Genomic DNA, 23914 nt, shown 5'->3' on the forward strand with positions numbered 1-23914 from the left:
ACAGGAAATGTTGAGGTGGAGAACCCTAGGCTTTCCAAAACAGACAACCACCAGGTATCTCAGGTCTACCCATTAATGCTGTGTTTCAAGATATTTATAAAATGTCCATCTCCGAGGAGCACCAGAGCATTTGTAAGCTGGTGAACTGTGCAGTGGTGGGTGGGTTTCCCTGCAGTTTGATCGTGCGTTTCTCAGGAGGTTTAATGCCAAAACATGTGTAGTAGTACTCTCGCAGTCTCACAGCCCCATTAATAACCCACAATCACAAAAAGTAAGACTATGGCATGAACTAAACACACAAATTACAGTAAAAAAAAAAAAAAAAAAAAAAAAAAAAAAATTAGTAGTACAAGACCCCCAAAAAAAAAATGGAGGTTGGACAAAAAAAAAAAAAAAAAAAGGCAGCTGGACTTCTTTAAGTTTGGAAAGACGTTTCTCATCCAAGAAGATGTCCCAGGTATTGAAACCATAGTGGGGGTTGTCATTGACGTGGCTCATTAAGGGTGAAACCACCTCCCAGGGCCAGTAACCCCACTATGGTTTGAATACCTGGGACATCTTCTTGGATGAGAAACGTCTTTCCAAACCTAAAGAAGTCCAGCTGCCTTCTTTTCTCAAGCTCCTAAGATCCAATTACAACCCAAGTTATTTTAGGACGACTCCAAATAAACAATCAACATAAGCACTCTTATGACTTCACTTCTCTTCTTTAAGTTTCTCGGGACAGCTTCGTTTATAGTGTTTTTAGTGTGAGGTAGACATCCGTGCGGCAGCAACCAGCCGCTCACAGCTGTTCCTACAGCTTCAAGCCGGCGATCGTTCTGAATGAAGGAACGAAGAATTCACAGTGGCTCAGTTTGTGCTTCTCTAGATTCCTCATGATCCTGAACGTCTTGCCGCACGTGGCACAGCTGAAAGGCTTCTCTCCGGTGTGAAACCTCAAGTGCGCTTTTAGGTTGTCTCGCAGTCGAAAGCTTTTACCGCACTGCGTGCAGGTGTGCGGCCTCTCCCCCGTGTGGAACCTCGAGTGGCGGCGGAGACTCTTTCGCAGGGCAAACGTTTTAGAGCACACAGAACACGAGTACGGCTTTTCTCCGGTGTGGAAGCGCTTGTGCCGCCGGAGGATCTTCCTCCGGCTGAATGTTTTCCCGCAGATGCTGCAAGAGTATCCATCTCGGGAGCGGCTGATGACCGTTTGGAGGCGCCAAATGTCATTTGCGCATCTGGTGAAGCAGCACAGGCGATGGCCGGTGTGAAGACCTTGATGACGGCGGAGATCTTTCGGCACAGGCCAACCGTTTTTGAGGTCAACGCTGTGAGCTTTGGCAGTGTCGCCCTGAATCTCTGATTCAGGCATCGTGAGAACATTTACCAGCTGCACTGCGCAGGGACGCAGCAGCTTTGGATCTGGAGATGTGAGTTTCAATTTCATCTGGAGATGGTTCTTTGCTTCCTTCTGAGAGTGGACCCACTCCCACACTCCAATCTGTGCAGGAGTCGCAGCGCCATCAGATGGGGATGGACTGTAGGCAGTGCCTTTAGCTGTGCTGACACTGGCCTGCTGAGGCTCGGCTTGAGCAGGCTTCTCTGATTTATCAACTTTGGGTGTTGGAGACTCCAGCTTAAGGATCAGCGGGCAAACAAACTTCACCTTCTCCCCAGAAGCAGAGTTGTTCGTGTCAGGCTGAATTACAAGAGGCTTCTGCTCAGCTGGCGTCTCTGTCCGTGTCTCTGTGGAGACTGAAACAGATCACATGCATCTTTAATGACACTGAACATTTTCACCATCCATTCATGAAGCTTCCCAAACCCCTTCACTCTCTTACAAAATGGCTCTGCATCTCTCAGTGGCTGCTATGCATGCAAAATAATAGAACAGGAATCATCAAATAACAGGGTCAGATACAGTATTTAAAACACTGTCATTACACGTGTCCACACCTTGTTTTTGTATGTTAAATAATCTTCACAACTGAAGAATTTGACATTATTTGAAACCATAAAATTTAAAAATGCTCACAAAATGCAACAGCGTGACACTGGCAGTCAAACGTTGCAGTACAGTGTACTGATGGAAGCACAACGGTCTGAAATTTATCAAACTTTAACCACAGTAATTATTAAAGACAGGCGACAGAGTGCAATCAGTGACGAGCGGAGCTAGTGTTCTTGCTAATTCATGTAGCTGTGAAGTGAAATGGTCAAGTATCGCTGCTGTTAGCACCACATGGCAGCAACACAACAAAGCATTTCCAAGTGTTAGCACAGCACACTCTCATTATACACTGTTGTACTATTGTACGGTCTACCTTACAATATAAAGCACCTTGAGGCAACAGTTGTTGTGATTTGGTGCTGTATAAATAAAATTGAGTCAAACTTTTGTATTGCTACTCTGTGTATAAAAAAAGCATTTAGCCTAAGCCTAACTTGGTCCACCACATTATTAAACTATTGCGTGGTGCTAAAAAACGATATCTGCAAGAATAACGCCGCATTACAACTTGCGTGCGATACACATCCTGCATCATAGAGGAAAACACACAGGTTTCTCAATGTTGCGGTTTACTGGTCTGAGGGAGCAAAAAGCCACAGCTTTACTGATGACACTTAACATCTGAGCACCCAGAGAGCTGCCCAGCCAGGCAAGATAAACTTTATTCGTCACGATGAGACTTCTTCCCTGTCTCTCAGTCCCTGCATCCTTAAATGTCTCCAGCTGTCCCGAGTTCTCTATGACTGTCTCCTTGGTGCATTTAAACCCCTGTTCCTCCCCGTCCTCGTCGTCTGTTGTCTTCGTCTCCGTTATCAGTCATCATAATTTTACCATCTCTATGCAAGTCTGCAAATTTCTTTCTTAAATCATATGATTCTTAAATTCATCAAGTCTCTCTGTGCCTGGGTCCTCGTCTCAAAACATGACATCACTGTTTTGTACATTTTAACACAATTTAATCCCCACATTTGTGAAAGAAAAGCAAAATACTTTTTTGAAAAGTCTGTAACAAAACCATCAAATCAAAGATAAAGGTTATTTAAATGCTGCAAAAGAAGAATGGATTGGAATAAAAAAAAAAAAAACATATCCTAACCTTAATTACTGGGGGAGAATAATGAATGATGCTCATAGTGAGTAAAAAGTAAACTGAGTGCATTTTTTGGACAGAGATTCACTTTTAATGTGTATGTATAATATAATACAGATACATAAAAAAAACCACTCCCAAAACAGAATAAATTATTACAAATAAAAATCTTTACTGCAGATACTAAATTTACTAATTTAATAATACTAATTTTGTGTTGTAATATTTAATCGGGTTCATGCTTTCATAGTGGTACTTGGGAGACTTGACATTTTTATCAGGTGGTACACACTGTAAAAAGTTTGAGAAACACTGATAAGTTAAGTGTATGTGTGCTTTTGGAAAACATTTAAAGCTGCAGTACAGAATCTTTGAAACAAGCCAGCTTAAAACATTTTTAGAATATAAACAGAGCACTCTGCTTCTCTTTACAGCTCCTCACTCCACCAGGGCTGTTTGGCACTTTCTGATAGTGCACAAATGTGGTGCATGTACTGCAGGACTAACTGGACGGTCCAAAGGTTAGCCTACCTATTACTGGCTGAGGTTTTAGTAGAGTTGTGGCTGAACCACATAAAAATATATCATTAATTTTAATCTCCCCAATCAATGATAAAGTTATGTTGGAATGTTGTTAAAGAGGGTCAAAAGTGTTTCAACCCAGTTTGTTTTGCAGATTCTGTATAGCAGCTTTAATATAGGGAGAACACAACTTCCTGATTCTGTGAGTAAAATCAGGTTTTTTTCTCTTTGTCAGTTTAACAGTTTCTGTTTTGCCTGTCACTGTTCCCTGTCTGTTTTCTTACCTGGTTCTTCCTGACCTTGTACTTTCTCCTCACATTCCCCTCTTTCCTCTCTCCCTCTTTGGACTGACAATCATACACAAATAGATTGTATTCAATTAGATGAAAAATTACATTAATATGAAAAAATACTATTAAGATCACTAACAAAAAGTCCTCTCTCAGTTTACTTTCAACCAAAAGGAAAATAACCAAACCACATGAACATCTAATAAAAGATTTAAATATTGAAATACTAATCCAACATTATTCTTGATTGATGGATCATTTGATCTTACACTTTTACCTGAATGTGGCTCCTTTTTTTGAAAAAACTTCCTTTTATCTATTATGAACCTGGCTGTCTCTCTGTACAAACACACACACACACACACACACACACACACACACACACACACACACACACACACACACACACACACACACACAACAGTTGTTATAAGGTTAATGAGCATTCGGTCAGTTAGCTAGTTAGTATCCATTTCAAACAGGACAGTGGTAACAACAGTAGGCTAGGGACAATTTTAAGTTTTAGATTTTAAATAGGCTGTATATATTTCAATGGGAGCAACAGGACGGTCAGATGTCGCTGATTTTACTACAGAGCAGGACGGATTGTAGGGTAGCAAACATCGCCGGAAAACATGTTTTCAACACTGCAGGTTACCTGGGTGTAATGTTTTTCAGCTAAAAAGAAACATGGCCTGACTCCTACCTAACTATATAAAGAGTAACTGAAGGTTAAATGCAGCTAACATGTCCGGTTTTAAGCCAGGCACTAACACATCCGCTCCGCTGCGTCTCAGCCACCATCGCTCTGACAGCAACGCAACGGCGCTAGAGCCAGAGTAGCTGAGCTGGAACAAACCATTTTGGGAGGGAGGGGGGTATCTATACTTTTGTTGTTAAAATGTTATGTCTCAACCAAGCACTGTATGCTTTTTATATTTTTAGCAGTGTGTCGCACAAACAGCAAATATTGTCAAAAAAAGTAAGAAATCTTTGGGGGTGCTTTGATTCATTTTGGGGGTGCTGAAGCACCCCCAAAAATGGGCTAAAATCGCCCCTGCTTATGATGAATGGGTCATTTCCAAACAGAACTGTACACAGGGCAGATCAGAATACTGCCCATTCTACTTTGCATCAATTATTTATGAATCATTTTACAGCATTTTGGGGTCTTCGCACATTCAGAAGCTAGCCCCATGTCCCTTGCCCCTTTTCAAGATTAAAAAACAACAAAAAACTAAACTAAACAAATGAGTTATGCAACCAGATCAATTGTACACTGACTCCATGTTGGTCCCAGAGCATTCTGTTTAATCTGTCTTTTTTTATGTAGTATGCATGGTGTGTATCTAGCATTCACAATGTGTTTATGCTTCCACTGTGTCAGTGTAACACGTAGTTCTTACCATGCAAATCAACTTCTGTCTGAGCACCACAGTCAGATGGAGACTCTGCTCCATGGACGCGCAACTCCACCATATCCACAACCTGATAAAAGAAGGAACAAGACACATGTGCATGCATGCATCATGGCAAGTGCAATACAGACCTGAAGCGTCGCAGTAATAAAAAAAAAAAAAACGGGCAACAGAGAAAAGCAGACAAGGCTTCATAAAGTGCCTGTTCTTCATTCCACAGGTGATTTACAGCCCCTGTAAATTCTCACTGACCGGATCCTTCAGAGATGACCACTCGGGGTCAGCAGGCCCATTATCTTCAGCCAAGAGGATTTCTGGCGGAATGAGGCAACCCTCCATCACCACCTCCTTGCACTCCCTCACATAATCGCTATCCGAGACAAAAGTGAGCCCTACGGAGTAGAGGGGGGGGGAGGGTTAACGCTGGCAACTACACTTCAGCTTCGTGCAAGATTGCTTGGTGATATCCAAACATGCATCAAACTATTTCTTAATCGACGTCACAGAACTCTGTTAGAATAACTTTCAAACGTTTTTTGTTTTTTTTAACTGGAGCTTAAAGCCCCACTCGTGCACCAGGAGCTGCAGCAGAGCTGTGGACACAAACAGGAAGTAACAGCGTTTAAAGCCTCAGAAACACGAACCGTTAAACAGCGACGGCTCCTCCGCGCTGTCGCCCACTTGCACTCCGATGCTCCGTTTTGTGTCCCCGCTCGATAAAACATCCGAGGTTTCACTTCCCTTCCCGTCCTCACCGCGGCCCAGGTCCACCTCGGATGCTCGGTATCTGCTCTCGAACAGTTTGATCAACTCCACCGAGGCCGCTTTAACCAGCGAGCCTAGCACCGACTCCACCTGCGCCTGGAGGCTCACGACCACCGTCGACATGCTGCCTGTTCCTGCCGTGCAGAAGTTCACACCGTAAAAGAAGTTAAAATTTAGAAGAAGTATTTATTTACCAACCATATAGCCACATGGTTTGCAGAGGGAAGAGGCGTGTCTACTAGTGGGGGAGGAGTGGCCAAAGGGACGGCCTTCCTCTTCTTTCTGTTTGCTAATTGGCAGCCGGCAAAGACGTTTAAGGTGCATTACCGCCACCTTGTGGATTAGCGTGGTTACTGTCGAAGCCCTACTTCTATAATCTAAGTTACAGTTTTTCCCAATTGTTTACACACAATTACTTGTACTTCAAACACAATGGCTACAACATGTAACTGATGCACTAATCCCCTGAACCAATTCTGCTAAACTGCAAGCACGATTCCTGCTTTTTTAAAACACACTTTTTAAAAAACCAGAAAATACTGTAAAGTATGTTTCACGTATTTGGGAAATGTACTCCTACTTTGTATTCCTACATAGTAGGCCTATTCACAGTATTTTACAGTATACTGTTTGTATTGCAGAGCTGAAAGCTTACCAACATGAGGTGGTCTCCTGAACAGGAGACAGAATCATAAACATGGTTTCTAGAAACAAAAACGTCATAACAGTACAGGAAATATAAAGAAAAATAATAGAAGACAACAACATATTTCAAAATATTGATAGTCATCTTATCAACACTGGACCGTCTCTTGCACAGAAATAATCTGAAGATGAACCAGGGTGCCATTTGAACGCAATTCAGAACGAATCAAAGAATTGCTATACAACTATATGCAAGTAAGTCCCACACAATCCCACAATTGATGCATACTCCCAACACTGTATAAATTACAGTACTGTACAGTAATCATACTCTGAACAAAAAAAGGCTTACAGCAAGTCAGCTGGAGAAGAAGTTCTCATAGTGTTTTACATTAAGCACATCAGTGTTCAACTGGTTCTTATAAATGTCTATTCATGTGATGGTTTGTGTGTGTCATTTGAAAACAAAATGCCATTTTGACAAGAAATTACATTGTTTTGAATGTAGCGTTTCATTTACAGGAGAATTGAAGGGTTTTGCCCGTTTTGTGTGTGTGGTTTTTTATTTGTGTGTAGAGTTCTGACAATATGAGGCATGCTTTCAGGAAATGTGTGTAAACAATTGGGGAAAACTGTATGTGATTTCCCCTAAAAATATCTGAGTATCTTCCTTTTTTGCGGATGTAATGTGAAAATACTGCAGTCTTCCCCTGGTATATCTATTCATAATCAAAGCTAATGTTCTATATTCCTCTCATTCGTTTGAATTCTACATTAAATGTTCCGCATTTTCCCTAGTTATCCCACCCTTTTCTGTTTTTTGTGTCCATATTCAATTTCATTTTTATTTTGAATCTTAACATTGCCTTACTTGTTAATATGATTTGCATATACTGTTTCCATGAGCTAAGCTCAGACAAAAGAGAGGTGATTGACAGATAATGGTCGGTTTTGATAACCAAAATTTTACTTAGTTAAATAAAACTTAGAAAGAAAAAATTCTGGAACAGCTTTGTCAGTACATAACGTCTCAAAACTTCATCCTGGATTATGTCCAACCTTCTTGCTTCTTCTTTTTGATGGTGTTTAATAAAGTGACTATCCATAATCAGCTTCTGAACAACTCTAATATATACACTGATCAGCCACAAGATTAAAGCCACTAAAAGGTCAACATTCACTGTGGCAATGTGGCTTCTGGCAACAGGATACTGCATACTAACACAAGACAATAACTGTTTAGGAATGGCTCGAGGAACCCGAAAAGGAGCAGGAAGTGTTCACCCATGCCTCAAAACTCCTCAGGTTCTGACCTGATTCTGCTTCTGTGGGATGTGACAAAATAAGCCTGATCCAAAGGATTCACTGCACTTTAGGGACCTTAACATTGATAGGTAGGTGGTTGTAACATTGTGGCTTAGAGCTTATAGTTTTAAAGTGGCTCTCCATGCTGTTCCTGTAAGGGGAATTTCAGAAATAAACTAAATTCTGGGAAAACAGTTGTGTTTCAGAGTTTTATTACAGCTTTTAGACACACCCAGGACTCTCATATATATATATAAAAAAGTAATTTTCCTGTCCCACCTTCATCCCTCCCACCAGTCAAAACAGGATACACAGGGTGTATGATCTTAAAGACCTTCTGCCCTTGCACAAACAGGTAGGCTGGAGTATTAAAATATTATGGCAATGTTTCTGGTTCGCTACCACAGTGTAATTGTCACGGTTTGACATGGCAGACCGTGGGGATATGGGGAATGGAGGACCCAGGCGCGGTGCTCTTAGTACAAGCAGTGTGTTTATTTACATTGATGGAAAAACATGACAATAAATCCCGTGCTCTCCCGACTCCCGTGACGTGTCCTCTTCCCAGTGTTAGTGCTCCTGTCTCCGCTTCTCCGTGATGAGCACCCCGTGCTCGCTGCCCTCTCGTCTCTCGCTACTCCTGGAGACATAAGAGAGAGGCAGCTGTCAGACACACAATAATGCAGGAGACTCAAACTAAGAACTGGTCGAGAGACTAACGTGAAGCCACGCAATGATCCAGCGTCGGAGAGAGCTCCACCACACTCTCAAGTAGCTCCTCCGACGAGGCCTGATCAGCTGCAGGTGTGACATGGTCTTCAGGTGTGGCCAATCACCTGCCAGGGCCACACCCACCCACCACACACACACACACACACACACACACACACACACACACACACACACACATACATATGTGTGTGTATACACATATGCAGGGAGAACGAGGGACAGCAATACAAAATATATATATTATAAGCCAGTAAAACCAAGGAGCTGGTGGTAGACTTCCGCAGGCACAAGCATCCTCCACTGCAACCACTGAACATCCAAGGTATGGACATTGAGGCTGTGGACAGCTACAGGTACCTTGGTGTTCATCTGAACAACAAACTGGACTGGACTCATAACTCAGACGCCCTCTACAGGAAAGGGCAGAGCAGACTGTACCTGCTGCGGAGACTCAGGTCGTTTGGAGTAGAGGGCCCACTCCTGAAGACCTTCTATGACTCTGTGGTGGCCTCAGCCATCTTTTACGGTGTGGTCTGCTGGGGTGGCAGCATCTCTGCTGGGGACAGGAAGAGACTGAACAGGCTGATCCGAAGGGCCAGCTCTGTTCTGGGATGCCCTCTGGACCCAGTGGAGGTGGTGAGTGACAGGAGAGTGGCAGCTAAGCTGTCATCCCTGATGGACAACATCTCCCACCCCATGCATGAGACTGTGACAGCACTGAGCAGCTCCTTCAGTGGGAGACTGCGGCACCCACGATGTGGGACGGAGAGATTTCGCAGGTCTTTCTTCCCCACTGCTGTCAGACTCCACAACAAAGACTTTAACTGATCAAACACACACATGTGCAATAACACTAAGTGCAATAATCTTCCTGGCGTCGTTGTATTTTTTACTCAGTTGTATATAGCATTTGTATTCTATTTTTATCTTATTGTATATTCTATTCTATTTTATTCTACTGTATATAGTATTTTATTTTATTCTATTCTGTACAGTTGTGTACTGTATTTATTCTTATTTTATTTTATTCTAATTTTTGCTTCATAACTTTTGCACTGTCCACTTCCTGCTGTGACAAAACAAATTTCCCACATGTGGGACTAATAAAGGTTATCTTATCTTATCTTATCTTATCTTATCTTATCTTATCTTATCTTATCTTATCTTATCTTATCTTATCTTATCTTATCTTAATATTAGTCCAAAACTGCTCAGGGTCCCTGGGTCGCTCAGACCCAGGACCCTGACAGTAATTAGTGCTTATCATAAACATAACTCACTCTGATTTTATCTTTTAGTACAGCCACCATCCCAGAGTAACGCTATGTTTTCATTCTTGAAAAAAGCTTTTTCTAGTTTACACTGACTCTTCACAGAAGCACAGGAAATAGGAAATACAAAACAGCAGGGGCCAAAATAGAATCCATCAATATATTTAAACTTATCAAGTCTACCTCTTGTCTGTCCCTGTGTGTTGGCCCTGCGACAGACTGGCGACCTGTCCAGGGTGTACCCCGCCTCTCGCCCTATGACAGCTGGGATAGGCTCCAGCGCCCCCCGCGACCCTGAAAAGGATAAGCGGAAGCGAATGGATGATTTGAAACCTACCTCTTCATCACTGGGGATATCTTTTCAGTGGCTTGACCTCTAATATTCCCACAGAGAATCAAGCTGAAAATCCTCAAAGAAAATTTAATCCCCTCAACCCTTTGAATTCCCCCAAAATATTTTTCTATCCCACCTCTGCAAATCGCTACCTTATCGTGGTGGAGGAGTTTGTGTGTCCCAGGGATCCCAGGGGCTGTGTCCTGGTCCTGGGTGAGGGACCAGACGAAGAGCCCTATGAGTAGAACATCAAGGGAACAGTTCACCCTGCCTGGGATAGGGTTACCGGGGCCAGAAGCGGAGGCCCTGGCAGACCGATCCCCGGGTACCAAGACTAGCAATTGGGACATGAAATGTCACCTCTCTGGTGGGGAAGGAGCCCGAGTTAGTGCGTGAGGTCGAGAGGTACCCACTAGATATAGTTGGGGTCACCTCAATGCACTGCTTGGGCTCTGGAACCAGTCTCCTGGAGAGGGGAGGGACTCTGTCTCAGTCTGGAGTTGCCCTTGGTGAGAGGCGGCAGGCTGGGCTGGGTATCCTAGTATCCCCTCGGCTTGCTGCCTGTTCCTTAGGATTAGGATTTGTTCCCTGCGCCTTTGGGGTTGGGGAATGGGTCCTGACTGTCGTCTGTGCTTATGCTCCGAGTGACGGTTCAGAGTACCCAGCCTTCTTGGAGTCCCCGGGCAGGGTGCTTGAGGGTGCTCCGCCTGGGGACTCTGTTGTCCTACTGGGAGATTTCAACGCTTATGTGGGCAATGATAGTGAGAGCTGGAGGGGTGTGATTGGAAGGAACGACCTCTTGGATCTGAACACGAGATCAGGGGTGTACCTCTGGATTGGTAGACTGGGTGGTGGTTCCCAGCTTTAAGAAGGGAGACTGGAGGGTGTGTTCCAACTCTAGGGGGATCACAATCCTCAGCCTCCCTGGGAAAGTCTCTGCCAGGGTGCTGGAAAGGAGAGTCCGTCCGTTATACAAACCTCGGATACAGGAGGAACAATGCGGTTTTTAGTCCTGGTTGTGGAAAACTGGACCAGCTCTTTGTCCTCTCAAGGATACTTGAGGGTGCATGGGAGATTGCCCAACCAGTCTACATGTGTTTTGTGGACTTGGAGAAGGTATTCCACCGTGTCCCTCGGAGGGTCCTGTGGGAGGTGCTTCGGGAGTATGGGGTGTCTGGCCCATTGCTACGGGCCATTTGATCCATTCGAAGGCAGAAATGAGCTTCCTCCGAAGGGTGGCTGGCCTCTCCCTTAGAGATAGGGTGAGAGGTTCGGCCATCCAGGAAGGACTCAGAGTAGAGCCGCTGCTCCTCCACATCAGAAGGAGCCAATTGAGGTGGTTCGGGCATCTGATAAGGATGCCTCCTGGGTGCCTCCTGGGTGAGGTGTTCCGGGCATGTCCCACCAGGAGGAGGCCCCGGGGCAGACCCAGTGCACACTGGAGAGATTATATCTCTCGGCTTGACAAGCTGGAGGAGGTGGCTGGAGAGAGGGAGGTCTGGTATTATCATGGCAAAATTTCTGCCCCTTGGTACCAGCTGAGAATCATTTAAACACGACAACCTACCTGAGTATTGTTGGTGACCATATTATGACCACAGTGTACTCATCTGAAGGTTGCTTCGAGAATAATGTGCCATGTCACAAAGCTCAGGTCATTTCAAACTGGTTCTTTGAACATGACAGTGAGTTCATTGTACTCAAATGGCCACAGTCACTAGATTTCAGTCCAATAGAGCACCTCTGCAATGTAGAGGAGTGGTAGATTTAGATCATGGATGTGCAGCCAACAAATCCGCAGCAACTGCATGATGCTATCATGTCAACATCGAAGTGTACCTAATGAAGTGGCAAGTATCAAAACTGTATCTTCTTTAGTAATATTTTAACACTGGGTGAGGCTGAAGACATGTCCTTTTTCTTACACAAAGTAGCTTTAAGTGCTGAAAGTGATTTCTGCCTGCTTTGTACCTATTTAGTCTTAGCACACTTGATGAGATGAAGAATTCCTCAGATTGTTTTTTGATGAGAATTCATGACTTGCTATCGTGTATATTTCACACATGCACACACATACACATCTTTAAAAACTATACAGTAGTGAGGTTTCCGTCCAAGCTGTCATTTATTTAAGACTTCACAGTACGTTAAATTCCTCTTGTTACAAAAATAGAATATGGCTGTTGTCATAATTCATCATCGTAGAAAACATCCATATGATGTACAGCACGTTCAGTGTACAGCATTACATTGATTTTACAGAGTAGGCTGGTGATATTCAAGACCTGTAACAAAAGCTTGTTAGCACCCTTGGATCTGACCTCAGTCGTTTCGGTTGTGGGGAAAACAAGAAAATAAGTGAACATAAATAATACACATTCAGACCGCAACAGACTCCATAGATGGATTCAGACATAATGCATAAAACAATGCAACCCTTCCAGTATTAGGAAAATAAACACTTTAATAGTATAAAAATCAATAGAAGTAGATTGCAAGGTTTCAAATCATTCTTTTTTATTGTTACATGTGGGGATAAAGGCACTGTGGCATCTTAGTACTTTGTTACATGGAGGATTAGAGGATATGGAGGTGAGAGGGTCAAATGATTACTGGAATAATGTTCTGATGTGATGCAGAGGGAGGGTGATGAGAAGATGAGATATCAACATGAACTGACGAGTTCAAAGTAAGAACTAGTTTCAAGAAAGGATGATATGACAGTTAGTGACGCTGAGTCTTGAAACTGCATTGGTCAGACTGGAAAAGTAATTTATGACTTAATTGTTTAATAATCATCATCATCGTCGTCGTCATCGTCATCATCGTCATCGTCGTCGTCGTCATCATCATCATCATCGTCGTCGTCATCGTCGTCATCATCATCGTCGTCGTCGTCATCATCGTCATCATCGTCGTCATCGTCATCATCATCATCGTCGTCATCATCGTCGTCGTCATCATCGTCATCGTCGTCATCGTCGTCATCATCGTCATCATCATCGTCGTCATCATCGTCATCATCATCGTCATCATCATCAGGATCGATTTCACCTGACAGAACATCCTCGAGCCAGTCCTCCAGCTCATCTGCAGAGGGCAGGTCCTCACCGTCATCCATGTCCAGCCACACGCTGTCAGCCTGGGAGCAAAAAACCAACAATAACTGCTTTGTTGTGGATTCTTTGAAAAGGTGAAAGTCTGCGCACCAGTGGTTTTACGGTCCAATGGAACGCTGTCTTTCAGGGTACCTTTAAAGACACGATGAGCCTAAGATTGAATGAACCATGGCCATATGCTTTCCTTTTTTCTGTCAAGTGTAAGCTGTTACATTAGTGGATGTGGCTGGACGTGGTTTGTGGTGTGGCTGCAGGGGAGGCTGACACACCAGAGCTCCATCAGTTCATCACGCCTCCCCTGCATAACACGAGCCGGGACCTGAGGGTGGGGTTGTTGTGTGTGTGTGGGACACAGCTGAAAAGCTGTGGCCGTGTGTAGAAAGAACCAGCAACCAAATAAAAAGTGTACTGAGCGAACTATATGGTCAGGTCCGTCAGTGGTGTGCCACAGTGGACACTAACAATAAAAATGACCATTGTAATCCATGTAAGCCAAAATCTCAGCTTCATACTGCTCCAAACCCTCAGTTTCAGACATTTTTTTCTAGTCTTGGCTCTGTGTGATGTCAAAGAGAAGATTTGCTTATTTGGTTATCTGAGACAGATACCACTGACTCTGACCACAACCCCTCCCGCTGGCTCTCAGGTCTTTCACTTTGTGAGAGCCAAACAAAGTAAGCTTAGGTTGGTGGCCTTAATGCCAAGTGCACCATATTTGATACGCGAGTTTTTGTAAGTTTTCATCATCATTGTAATTTTCTCCCACAAAAAACGTCAATAAACATTTTAAAGCAATAAATGGATACATTTTTTTATGTCAAAAGGTTCAATAAATACTAACCTTTCCAAAAATGAAACTAAAATAGCTTGTATCAGATACACCATTAACTGAGAAAGTTCATAGTTAAAGTGTATCTGACATAAGGATGACCTAGAGTCCAAGAATAAAAATATTAAATTGAAAATGAGCAAGTTCAATAATTAATAACTCATCTCTCCTCATTGGTCATGGCAGATGGCTGCCCTTCCCCTAGCCTGGTTGCGTTGGAAGTTTCTTCCTGTTAAAAGGGAGTTTTTTCTTCCCACTGTTGCCAAGTGCTTGCTCATAGGGGGTTGTTTGATTGTTGGGGTTTTCTCTATATTACTGTAGGGTTGTTAACTTACAATATAAAGCACCTATAATAATAGGCGATGGCTATTGTAATTTGGTGCTGCACTGTAAGAAAAAGTCCTAATATAAAAGTATTTTACTGTGTATTTCACAGTTTTGTTCTGTTCTTCTAGAATATCATTAAATTTACATAAATAGACTATGATTTCACATTTCAAATGTAAATTAACGTAAAATCACTGTAATGTAATAAAACATAATTTTCTTGTTTTTTAAATGCATTTGTCTGTACATATGCATATTTAGAATGTTAAAATACATTCACAAATGTATCATGATTTCACAAATATGTGTCCGTTATTTTAAAGATTGAACTGTTAAATTCAAATGTAATGCTATGGAAAAATATATAAAATGATTCTTATAAACTTTTTTAACATCAAATAATTATTACTATTATTGTTATTTAGGGTGATCGTGGCTCAAGTGTTGGCAGTTCGCCTTGTAATCAGAAGGTTGCCGGTTCGAGCCCCGGCTCGGACACTCTCGGTCGTTGTGTCCTTGGTCAAGACTCTTCGCCTACTGGTGATGGCCAGAGGGGCGGATAGTACGATATGGCAGCTTCGCCTTTGTCCCAGGGCATGCAATCCATTATTATTTAAACCAACTGTTAACTGTATATTTCTGTACATTTAAGTATTATTATTCATATTGCCATGTTCATTGACCTTGTTTATAGGTAATTTCATTGTTTAATCACATTAAAATGTTCCTAATTTAATGTTTAAAAGCACTTGAAAAAGGCAAAATCCCATGTAAAATTAGGGCAACAAACTGTATTGTCATTACTGAAAATAACAGTATTTTTTTGAGAAAGTTATTTTCTGTTATTTTCTGGTATTATTTTGGCGCCCCAGCTGCTGGAATATTACTGTTTTTCTAGGATTTTTCTTTTAACAGTGTGTATAAAGAAAGTTCATACTCAAAATATTACTTACATCATCAGCTTCAACAACACCAATCTGTGGGTGTGACAGGTCAATTCCAAAAGTCTTTTCCCAGTGTGGCAGGAGCTGCAGGGGAAAGTAAGCAAAAGATTAGTTGTTGTTATCAACCCAACTGCTGTCAGTAAAACTGTGCAGAGTGCATCACAGCCTCTTGTTTCTAAAGAGCATATTACAGTGCTTCATATTGTTACCAGAGGGAAGTCATCAGGGTCGATCCAGACAATGCTGAGGTCGGGGTTGTCAGTGTTATCCTCGGCAACTTGCTTTAGAATCTCCAGGAACTCGAAACCATCTGAGTAGTGGAAAAGTACATCGCAGTCTAAGCTAAACAGCTATCTAAATAACAAAAACTAAACAGCATTACAGGATGATCAGAAATAACTGTCATTACAGATGCTCATAGATATGTTTTTATACTTCATTTAAGATTCCTTCACCTGGGTCAGACTCCTCTGCAAAGGCAATAATATGTTCACCATCAACATCATCTTCCTGTGGGAAAAAAAGGCCGGAATTTCAGGGAAACTGTAAAACAGTAGGTTGCAATCTTATTAAAGTTATGTCTAGGAAATATAATTCAAGTTTAACATTTCTCACCCAGATCTCATACATGTTGTGGGGCTGCAGCTTCCTCAGGGTAGGTCTAACAAGCAAAGATTACTCAAATCTTAATGCCCTTTACTTGGAACTCAGATCATGAAGCTTGTAGCTCTTAAGATCCTTCCAATGTGGCAAAAATAGGACTTACCTGTCGTGATCTTCAATGAATTTCACCAGTTCCTCCTCAGAGTAAGGTTTTCCTGGGACAACAACTGGTTCATCCATAAATGGTTCATAGAAGTCCACCTCATTGAGCTTCAGGTCCAGAGCCTTGGCGACCTGTAAGACAGGGCCAAAGAACTCAAAGCCTCATCTGACAATAAAGGATATATTAATGGTGTATTATTTATTATTTGTTTTTGCTTAAGAAAAAAGAAAAGTGTTATTAACTTTGGGTTTTTTTTTTGTATATTTGTTTTTAGTAAGTTAGTCAAGGTTTGTGACTAATTGCAGGGTTGATGGTTCAATCCATATGTTAAAATGTACTTGAGCAAAACACTGCAAGCCTAAGTCACTCCATTTAGCAGTTCAGCTAGTACCTTACTCTGCGCTTTTCACCACCACTGATCTGTGAGTGTACGATGGGTGGAGGAGAAACAACAGTGTAAAATGCTTTACTTAACATATACTTAACATCTTAGTGGAAGATCTGTCTGATATTTAGATATATGAAAGATCACTTAGGCCTCACTAACTTGAATGAATTGATTAAGGATACCTTGGAAAGGCTCTCCCCCTGATTCAACGGTATTACAATTACAGCTTCACAAATACTGGTAATCACACAGTGTTTTTATTTCTTGTGTGATGATCACATGATGGACAAATAATAATGTAAGCATAACTTTAATCTTCAAAACAATGCAATTTAAGATGCATCTAAAATTCTTGTTTAAAATATTTTTTAGTAAGCTTTTGTATTTACAGTTGCACATAAAAACTGGATACATAAAATATGGAGTTCCTCACAGTTCAATCTTGGGCCCTTTGCTATATTTTTTTTTTTTTTTTTTTTTTTTGCTTTTTAAAAAATGTTTTCAGCTCATTAAAACAAGCAAGCAAATATACAGCTTCCAAGAAATTCATTTTTAATCTTTCTATGTTTGAGTTAAATTTTTGAGTCTGATCATCATTACAAAAACAATCCCCATATCCATAGTGCTCAAAAGACTCTTTAGCTTTACCAGTTGTACTATTACTAAAGGTGAAACTAGACTAATCACATAGTTGCCTCAAGTAACTTACTTTGATTACTCACCTTGGGATTGAATGTGGCATAGAACAGGATGTGTGGATGGAACTCTTCAGCAGCATCAGCAAAAGCCTCAAAATCTGAAATTCAAAATTTAAAGTTATTTCAGTAGATTGCTCCATGTATGAAATATCTAAGAATGTAGACTTCTTGTTCTCATCATTACTGGTGTTTTTGTGTGCTCACTTAAATCAAATAGTAGCAACTGTAATGAAAACATTCTGATAATATTCCTAGAGTTAGGATGCTGTTTAATTTGCTTGATGTGGAATTATCTAAAAACAATACAGGTTCTCATGCCATCACAGCATCACAGGATTCTTACGTTCTGACTTGTGACTCTTAAAGTAGCCCACCAATTTGATGTCCTCTTCGATGTTTTTAAAGCCTTTTAGTTCCTTACTATTGTCAATTATTTCAACAGGGTCCTCGAGAACCTGTGGAAGAGGAGAAAAGGGAGAGACAACAGAGATAACAGAGAGGAGAATAAACTGAAATAAAGCTCTGTGGGTCATCTTCAAAGGAAGCAAAATGAGTATTTAGAGAGTTTTTATTGCTAAAATAAGGCAGGCTATTAACTGGGAGATTATATCCTCACGAACATCATAGATGAACTCCACAAGAGTGTCAGCTGCAAGCTCGCCATCATATTCTATGACTTCATCCTCTGTGAAGACGAAGATGCTGTCAGACTCGTCAAGGCCTAAGGAGAAAGAACATTTTGTGTTTAACCACGCGGCTTTTGGACAGGTTAGCTCAGATTATATTTTCGCTAACTTGTGTTACAGTAACTTAACTGTGATAGTTTGGCTAGTCTGACTTTTGCACAATAAGCCATGTACCAACTGCCTGCAGCTGTATTTACCTAATTTCTTTGCAACAGCCTTGTCGTGCTTTGCATCAATGAGACCAACTCCAATATCTTCATCGTCAAACTCATCCAGGACCTGGGCTGCAAGCTGTAAAACATTGCACATAAATAATTAAACAATTTGTTAGTTCAACACAAAAAAGGGTGGGGTGGTGGGATACAGGGCCGTGCAAGTGTGTTTTACTCATTTGGAAGGCTACACTATTACACGCCTACACTATTATTTACACCTTTTGACAAAGTTGTCTCACTCAGTAGTTTCATTACCATAAAAGCCTGCTTTTCAGAGCGCCGCTTATGCACTTTCTAAATCTGTATGAAACTTGAACCTCGTGACTGACAGTTGGGTCCACCAATGACAGTGTCACACTTGCAGCTCAGCTGCATTGAGGAAGTGGTTTGAGAGCTGTCTCAGTGCATTTGAAGGGTAAACAGTGCACACAAACTCTCGCAGACACACACGCGCGCACATACATGCACACTGGTGTCAGAAATCTTGAGCAGCTGCTTTACTGGCATAAATAGTTAGACCAACCAGGCTGTCCTGCAGTTTGTTGTGCAGATAATTCTCTGAATTTCTTTTAACCTGACTGGAGTTTCAGATGAGTGGGGCACAGTGAAACAGTTTAAATTTTGTAGCTTAGTTTTAAGTTACACATCACACACACTTATTCCCTTCATTGCACTATACCTTTTTGCAGACTGTGCCCTTTTGGCATTTACACAGACTAAAATAAAACTTCTTACAGGCAAAAGGGATTAATGCTTCATGCTTGTATATATCACATTTACTTTGTTGCATATATTTACAGGATATATTTAGTCTATAAACATATTTACATAAACATATTTAAAAAATATATATGTACATTTTTTTTGGTAGTACCTAGTAGTGAATTTCACCAAATGTCCATTTGAATAAAGCAAATTATTATTTTTACCTAGATACATTTCTTTTGAAAATTTCTTTCAGTTAAAGTATGTAAAGCAAAAGCAAACTGTGTCTGCCTGCTCCTCCTAATCTGAAACATGCAAAGTTGGTTTTGGAGCTTGGGTGTTCTGAATGTGTATTTGATGTGACATGGATGAGATCATTTGGTCAGAGTAATTGAACCTCCCCGACTACATGTAAAGTTAAACCAGCGGGCTCAGTATCTGGGGTGGGATGTCATAGCTTCATGTCTGCGTGCACTGCAGCTGTACATTTCTTTCAGTTTTTGTTCTTGGCTGAGATGTTACAAATTGCAGTGATATTCTGCTGGTGCAGCACCTGACTGTATCTGCTCATTTTGATGAGAAGACTAACAAAGAAAGACATGTACACCTTCATGTATGCCAATCAGTGTCTAAGTGTAAAAGCACCTGCAATCTGTCTGGAGAATGCAGGTGCTTTTCCTTACATTGGTCTACAGCACCTCCCTTGACAAAGCATTCGTAACAGACCTGAGAGGTCACTTTAATAACAAAATCAACCAAGTTCAAATGGCATGGATGAAAGCACTTAATTATCACCATCACAATGTCATGTTTCATTTGACTTTCACTAACCCCCACAGGGCTCCTTGACCTCTGAAATGTTTGCACCTTTTGCAGTTGCCTCTTACTATAAATAAAGCTTCATTAAATGTAAATCATAATACATTCAGAAGGAGAAACACAAGCCATCGGAGCTGAACCCACCACAAAAGCAGCTCAGGATAAATATAGCGCCAGAAGCCACACCAGCCCCAGGGACTATTTTGGTGAGATGGCATTGATGCTCAGTACTCTGGGATCCGCTGACAAGTACAGTACTGCAAGTGTCAATCACAGCGCAGAGCTGAGCCGGCACTACTGGAGCCAGTACCTCAAGCGCTGGCCTGGAGCCCCAAGGCTGAGCAACAGTGCCCTATACGCAGACACCAGAGGGTCTTGATGTGAGAGAGCAGCCTCTCTCGCATCGCTCACTCTCCCGCTCTTTCTGTCTGATTTGTTAATTATATTTTCCTCATTACTGCTATTCATTACTAGTTTTTTTTTAGCCCTTCATCCTTTTTCATTTGTCTTGTTCACATGAGATTTGGTTACTGATGAGATCTGTTGCACACAATTTCTGCTATATTTGTTTAGGCAAACTTAGAATATTTGTCACAATTTTTATTTTTAGGGGCTGTTAAGAGTTCCTTATATGATCCTTTTTGATCTTGAGTTGTCATTAAAAAAAAATTAAAAATTAAACAGGAGTCAACAAACCAGGCTTGCAAATTACAATAATGCAACTAGCATATGGGGTAGCAGTCTTGACATTACACTGTACATTAGCCATGTCAAATGCCATAAAATACTGTTGCTACGTGATCTAGTGCAGGCCATAAATCAGAAATCAACCCGGCTTCTCAGAACTGCAATGTTCAGTGCAGTTCTCAAATAACTGCTTCTTTAAACAATATCAAGTGTGTCTTCAAATGCTCTCTGGGGACCTCTTAGTTCTGCATTGTGTCTGTGATCGTTATAGTGTAAAAATGAATTTTGCTCTCTGTATAAATAATCAGCATGTCTGCAAACATGGAGTCAGCTGCTTGAAGTGACAAATCAAACTTTTCTTGGGAAATGGGATGTGGTTACATTTTACTTATGGTAAACAAGTGAAGGGTTTGTGTGGAAAGGGATGTAGTGTGTTTTTATAGGGAATGTGAACCAGGCTGGCGTGAGGCCTGATGAGCAATCAGATGGGGGAGTGTTAAGTGCATCAACTGCTTGCCTCACACACAGTAGCACACAAAGACACACACAAACAGACACACATCCTCTACACAGGCTCAGCCTTTGCCAAAATAAATGATACCTTGGGTCCTCACAGCTCAGCTCTTTGCCTCGGGGTGGTCGACATGACGACACACCGTAGGCTTGTGACACATTTTTGGGACTTCACTTCTCAGCACTTCTGAATCCAGCAAAGCTATTTTCTACCGCCTTATCTCCTTTTCTCCATAATAACTTCCTGTGTATGTCACTGACAGGAGAGGACTTTATTCTGTCCATTTTTTTTAAACCACAGTTAGACTTTTGCTGCAAAAAGAATGTATTTTATGAACTTATCCACTATGTTAAAACTGGTAAACCAGCACAAGCACCACATATTTTACATCTGCATGATTTTGAATCTGCAGACCTAAGTGAGAAGTCTTAACAGCAGTTTCAAATATGCTGAAAGCATCTGTGTGCTCATGAATAAAGTACCAATATTACAGCTTCCTCATCACCATCTATCCACAGTTCTTATCTTAACCCACCTCAAGGGCCAACTCCTCGATCTCGAACTGTCTCTGGGCGGCGCGGCTGGATCCGGGATGGTCATGGTAGTACACCACCATAATGTCATACTTCTTCATCACGGACTTATAGTTCTTGGCGTTGAGGTCATGAACGCGGTCCTTGCCATCGTACTCAGGGAAGTCCAAGCTGTCCTTGCCCAGTGAAATGCTCCCAAAGGACAGCAAGACTACTACAAGCACCCAGGTCCACTTCATGGCTCCTCTCTAATGTGGATGTATTTACAGTTTCAGAAAGTAAATGAAAGGGGCGAAAAATATTAGAAAAAAAAAAGTTTGGTGAAAGTATGGAGAACCCCTTCCAATCCGCGTCACCCAGAAGAGAGCAAGACAGCCTCCTGCATCCACCTTATTAAAAACCCCACATGGGCAACTGGCAGTGGGCTCAGGGTGCAAGAGGGGTTGGGCTTAGTCTGACATAGGTGTGACCGTGGTCCTATGTGGCACGTAATTAAGCATAGAGAAGATGAGGCAGGGCTGGGGCAGTTGCTGGGGTGACAGCTTTCTGTGTGTGTGTGTGTGCGTGTGTGTGTGTGTGTGTGTGCGTGTGCTTGAGTGTATGTTAGGAACCAGTTAAAGAGGGTGGAGTGAGGGGGAGATGACCAACTTGCTCTCCGCATGCAACACAGAACATACACAGACAGTTGTGGAGATGGAAGGAGAAGGTATGTGAGCAAAGAAAGAAGGCGTCATATAGAATAGGACATAGGTGTGTGAGTGTGTCCGTTTTGTGCCAGATGAAGAAGAACTTTGATATGATGGATTTAGGGGTGGGTACAAATATGAGGGATTCTTTTCCCTTATTAAGTGAAGATGAAGGCTTGGATCCCAGCTAAAAATAATGGATGTAGGACAGAGAAGTACATATCAGGAGGGGGTGCTGGTGTCTAATTTGCTGCTGCTGGCACCCGTGCAGTGCTAGAATGTGGAGCTGGGTCACTCGGGGACATGACGCTGGAGCGAGAGAGAGAGGAGAGGAGAGGAGAGGGCGGTGCACAGGTGTCACTTAGCCCTGACTCAAGAAGAAAGTGAAACATAGCATTTTACAGGGGCTGGGCATGCATGTGGAAGCTTTATTGGAATCTTTGTGAATCTGACACTGATACACACTGAACACATGTGTCCTGTGCAGCGTTTGCATGTATGCTTGAGATGGTTGCCTGTCATATTACTTTACGAATTGAAAGGGAAGAGGTAAGCTATAAATAAATACAGGCTATCGTAATACTTCATCCAGCGCTCAACACTCACACTTAGGTAACACACCCCCTCTTTTCTGTAACAAGACATGCAAGCTTACAGCATTAACGCAGACATTTTTTTTTGTCTAATCAAACGGTTTAAAAGGTGCACCATGCGCGTCTGCGTGTGGCTTAACTGTAGAACATCGAGCTGAACTGTGGTCGGCTGTGTTACTGTAAACACCTAATAAAATGATATGCGAGAGTTGGTTTCAAGCGTGCTTCCTTTGCAAACCATGCAGCGACAGCTTGCATAACAGTTTGAAGTCCTGATTACATTAATAGCCCTAAACGTGAAAAAGTGACAGTCAGCTCGAGCATGCGTGGCTTGATTGAATGAGAAGCGCAATGGGTGCCTCTAATGTTTGAGCACATTAAGTTGAGATCTAAGCAGGTGTCCTGCTTAGATCTCAACTAATTTTGTGGGCCCTACTCCAAATCCACACCTGTGAACAGAGGCATAAAATGTGCTGTATGCTTATGGTTACTAGTGTCAAATCAGCCTACAAACTACTTTGCTTTATAGCACATAACTGTCATTAAGTTCTTCATCCGCAATCTCTGCACCTCTGCTATCAGCATCTCACTCCTCTGGCCATAATTCAGTCAGTGATATCACTTTCAGTCTTTTATTGACAACGGTGATAAGAGCATGCACTGTGCCAGCACTGATTAAGGCAGGGTTGGAATATTAATTTTCCCAAGGGGCCACATGAGAAACTGGAACTGTGGTGCTGTGCCTGTGTGTTCCAGTTTCTCATATAGCCCCTTGGGAAAATGAATTGCCCAATCCTGGATTAAGGTATGCTCAAAAAAGCAAAACCAATTTGCTATCATTTAGTTCTCTATTTTATGGATCATTTATCCTTTGATGGACAGGACACACATGCAAGATTGTTAAATTCATACTACTATTCATTTTATGACACACATATGCAATCAAAAGCTTATAACTTGTAAGTTTTTAAACTTCTAGTTTATCTACTGTAGAACTGATGTGTATAATACACTGTCTCATGGACTTTAGACATACT

At 41.8% G+C, this 23914-nt stretch overlaps 2 protein-coding genes across 2 annotated transcripts; both read right to left on the reverse strand.

The window, feature by feature from the left end:
• Window positions 1–400: 400 nt before the first annotated feature.
• si:rp71-1g18.1 (uncharacterized protein LOC559922 homolog) lies at window positions 401–6322 on the reverse strand. Its single transcript, XM_031757050.2, has 4 exons — window positions 5961–6322; window positions 5569–5708; window positions 5305–5386; window positions 401–1740 (listed from the first exon to the last, which is right to left on the reverse strand). Exons 1-4 carry the CDS (start codon window positions 6202–6204, stop codon window positions 797–799), a joined length of 1410 nt encoding a protein of 469 aa, XP_031612910.1. The 5' UTR covers window positions 6205–6322; the 3' UTR covers window positions 401–796.
• Window positions 6323–12469: 6147 nt separating this feature from the next.
• casq1a (calsequestrin 1a) lies at window positions 12470–22052 on the reverse strand. Its single transcript, XM_031757020.2, has 11 exons — window positions 21601–22052; window positions 18323–18416; window positions 18060–18160; window positions 17783–17894; window positions 17464–17537; window positions 16354–16484; window positions 16203–16248; window positions 16043–16097; window positions 15797–15897; window positions 15597–15671; window positions 12470–13510 (listed from the first exon to the last, which is right to left on the reverse strand). Exons 1-11 carry the CDS (start codon window positions 21835–21837, stop codon window positions 13157–13159), a joined length of 1380 nt encoding a protein of 459 aa, XP_031612880.2. The 5' UTR covers window positions 21838–22052; the 3' UTR covers window positions 12470–13156.
• Between the last annotated feature and the right edge of the window lie 1862 nt (window positions 22053–23914).

This window comes from Oreochromis aureus, linkage group 18 (genome assembly GCF_013358895.1).
Source record: "Oreochromis aureus strain Israel breed Guangdong linkage group 18, ZZ_aureus, whole genome shotgun sequence".
Classification (NCBI taxonomy): domain Eukaryota; kingdom Metazoa; phylum Chordata; class Actinopteri; order Cichliformes; family Cichlidae; genus Oreochromis; species Oreochromis aureus.

What these genes read in the sequence shown, in the direction of transcription:
- casq1a (XM_031757020.2), bottom strand. Translation starts at nt 21,837, where the DNA reads ATGAAGTGGACCTGGGTGCTTGTAGTAGTCTTGCTGTCCTTTGGGAGC. An exon ending in TCGAGGAGTTGGCCCTTGAG is followed by an intron (nt 18,417 to 21,600) that starts GTGGGTTAAGAT and finishes AATGTTTTACAG; the next exon opens with CTTGCAGCCCAGGTCCTGGA. An exon ending in ATGCCACATTCAATCCCAAG is followed by an intron (nt 16,485 to 17,463) that starts GTGAGTAATCAA and finishes CCTGTCTTACAG; the next exon opens with GTCGCCAAGGCTCTGGACCT.
- si:rp71-1g18.1 (XM_031757050.2), bottom strand. Translation starts at nt 6,204, where the DNA reads ATGTCGACGGTGGTCGTGAGCCTCCAGGCGCAGGTGGAGTCGGTGCTA. An exon ending in GGTCATCTCTGAAGGATCCG is followed by an intron (nt 5,387 to 5,568) that starts GTCAGTGAGAAT and finishes TTCTTTTATCAG; the next exon opens with GTTGTGGATATGGTGGAGTT. An exon ending in GACAGAAGTTGATTTGCATG is followed by an intron (nt 1,741 to 5,304) that starts GTAAGAACTACG and finishes GATCTGTTTCAG; the next exon opens with TCTCCACAGAGACACGGACA.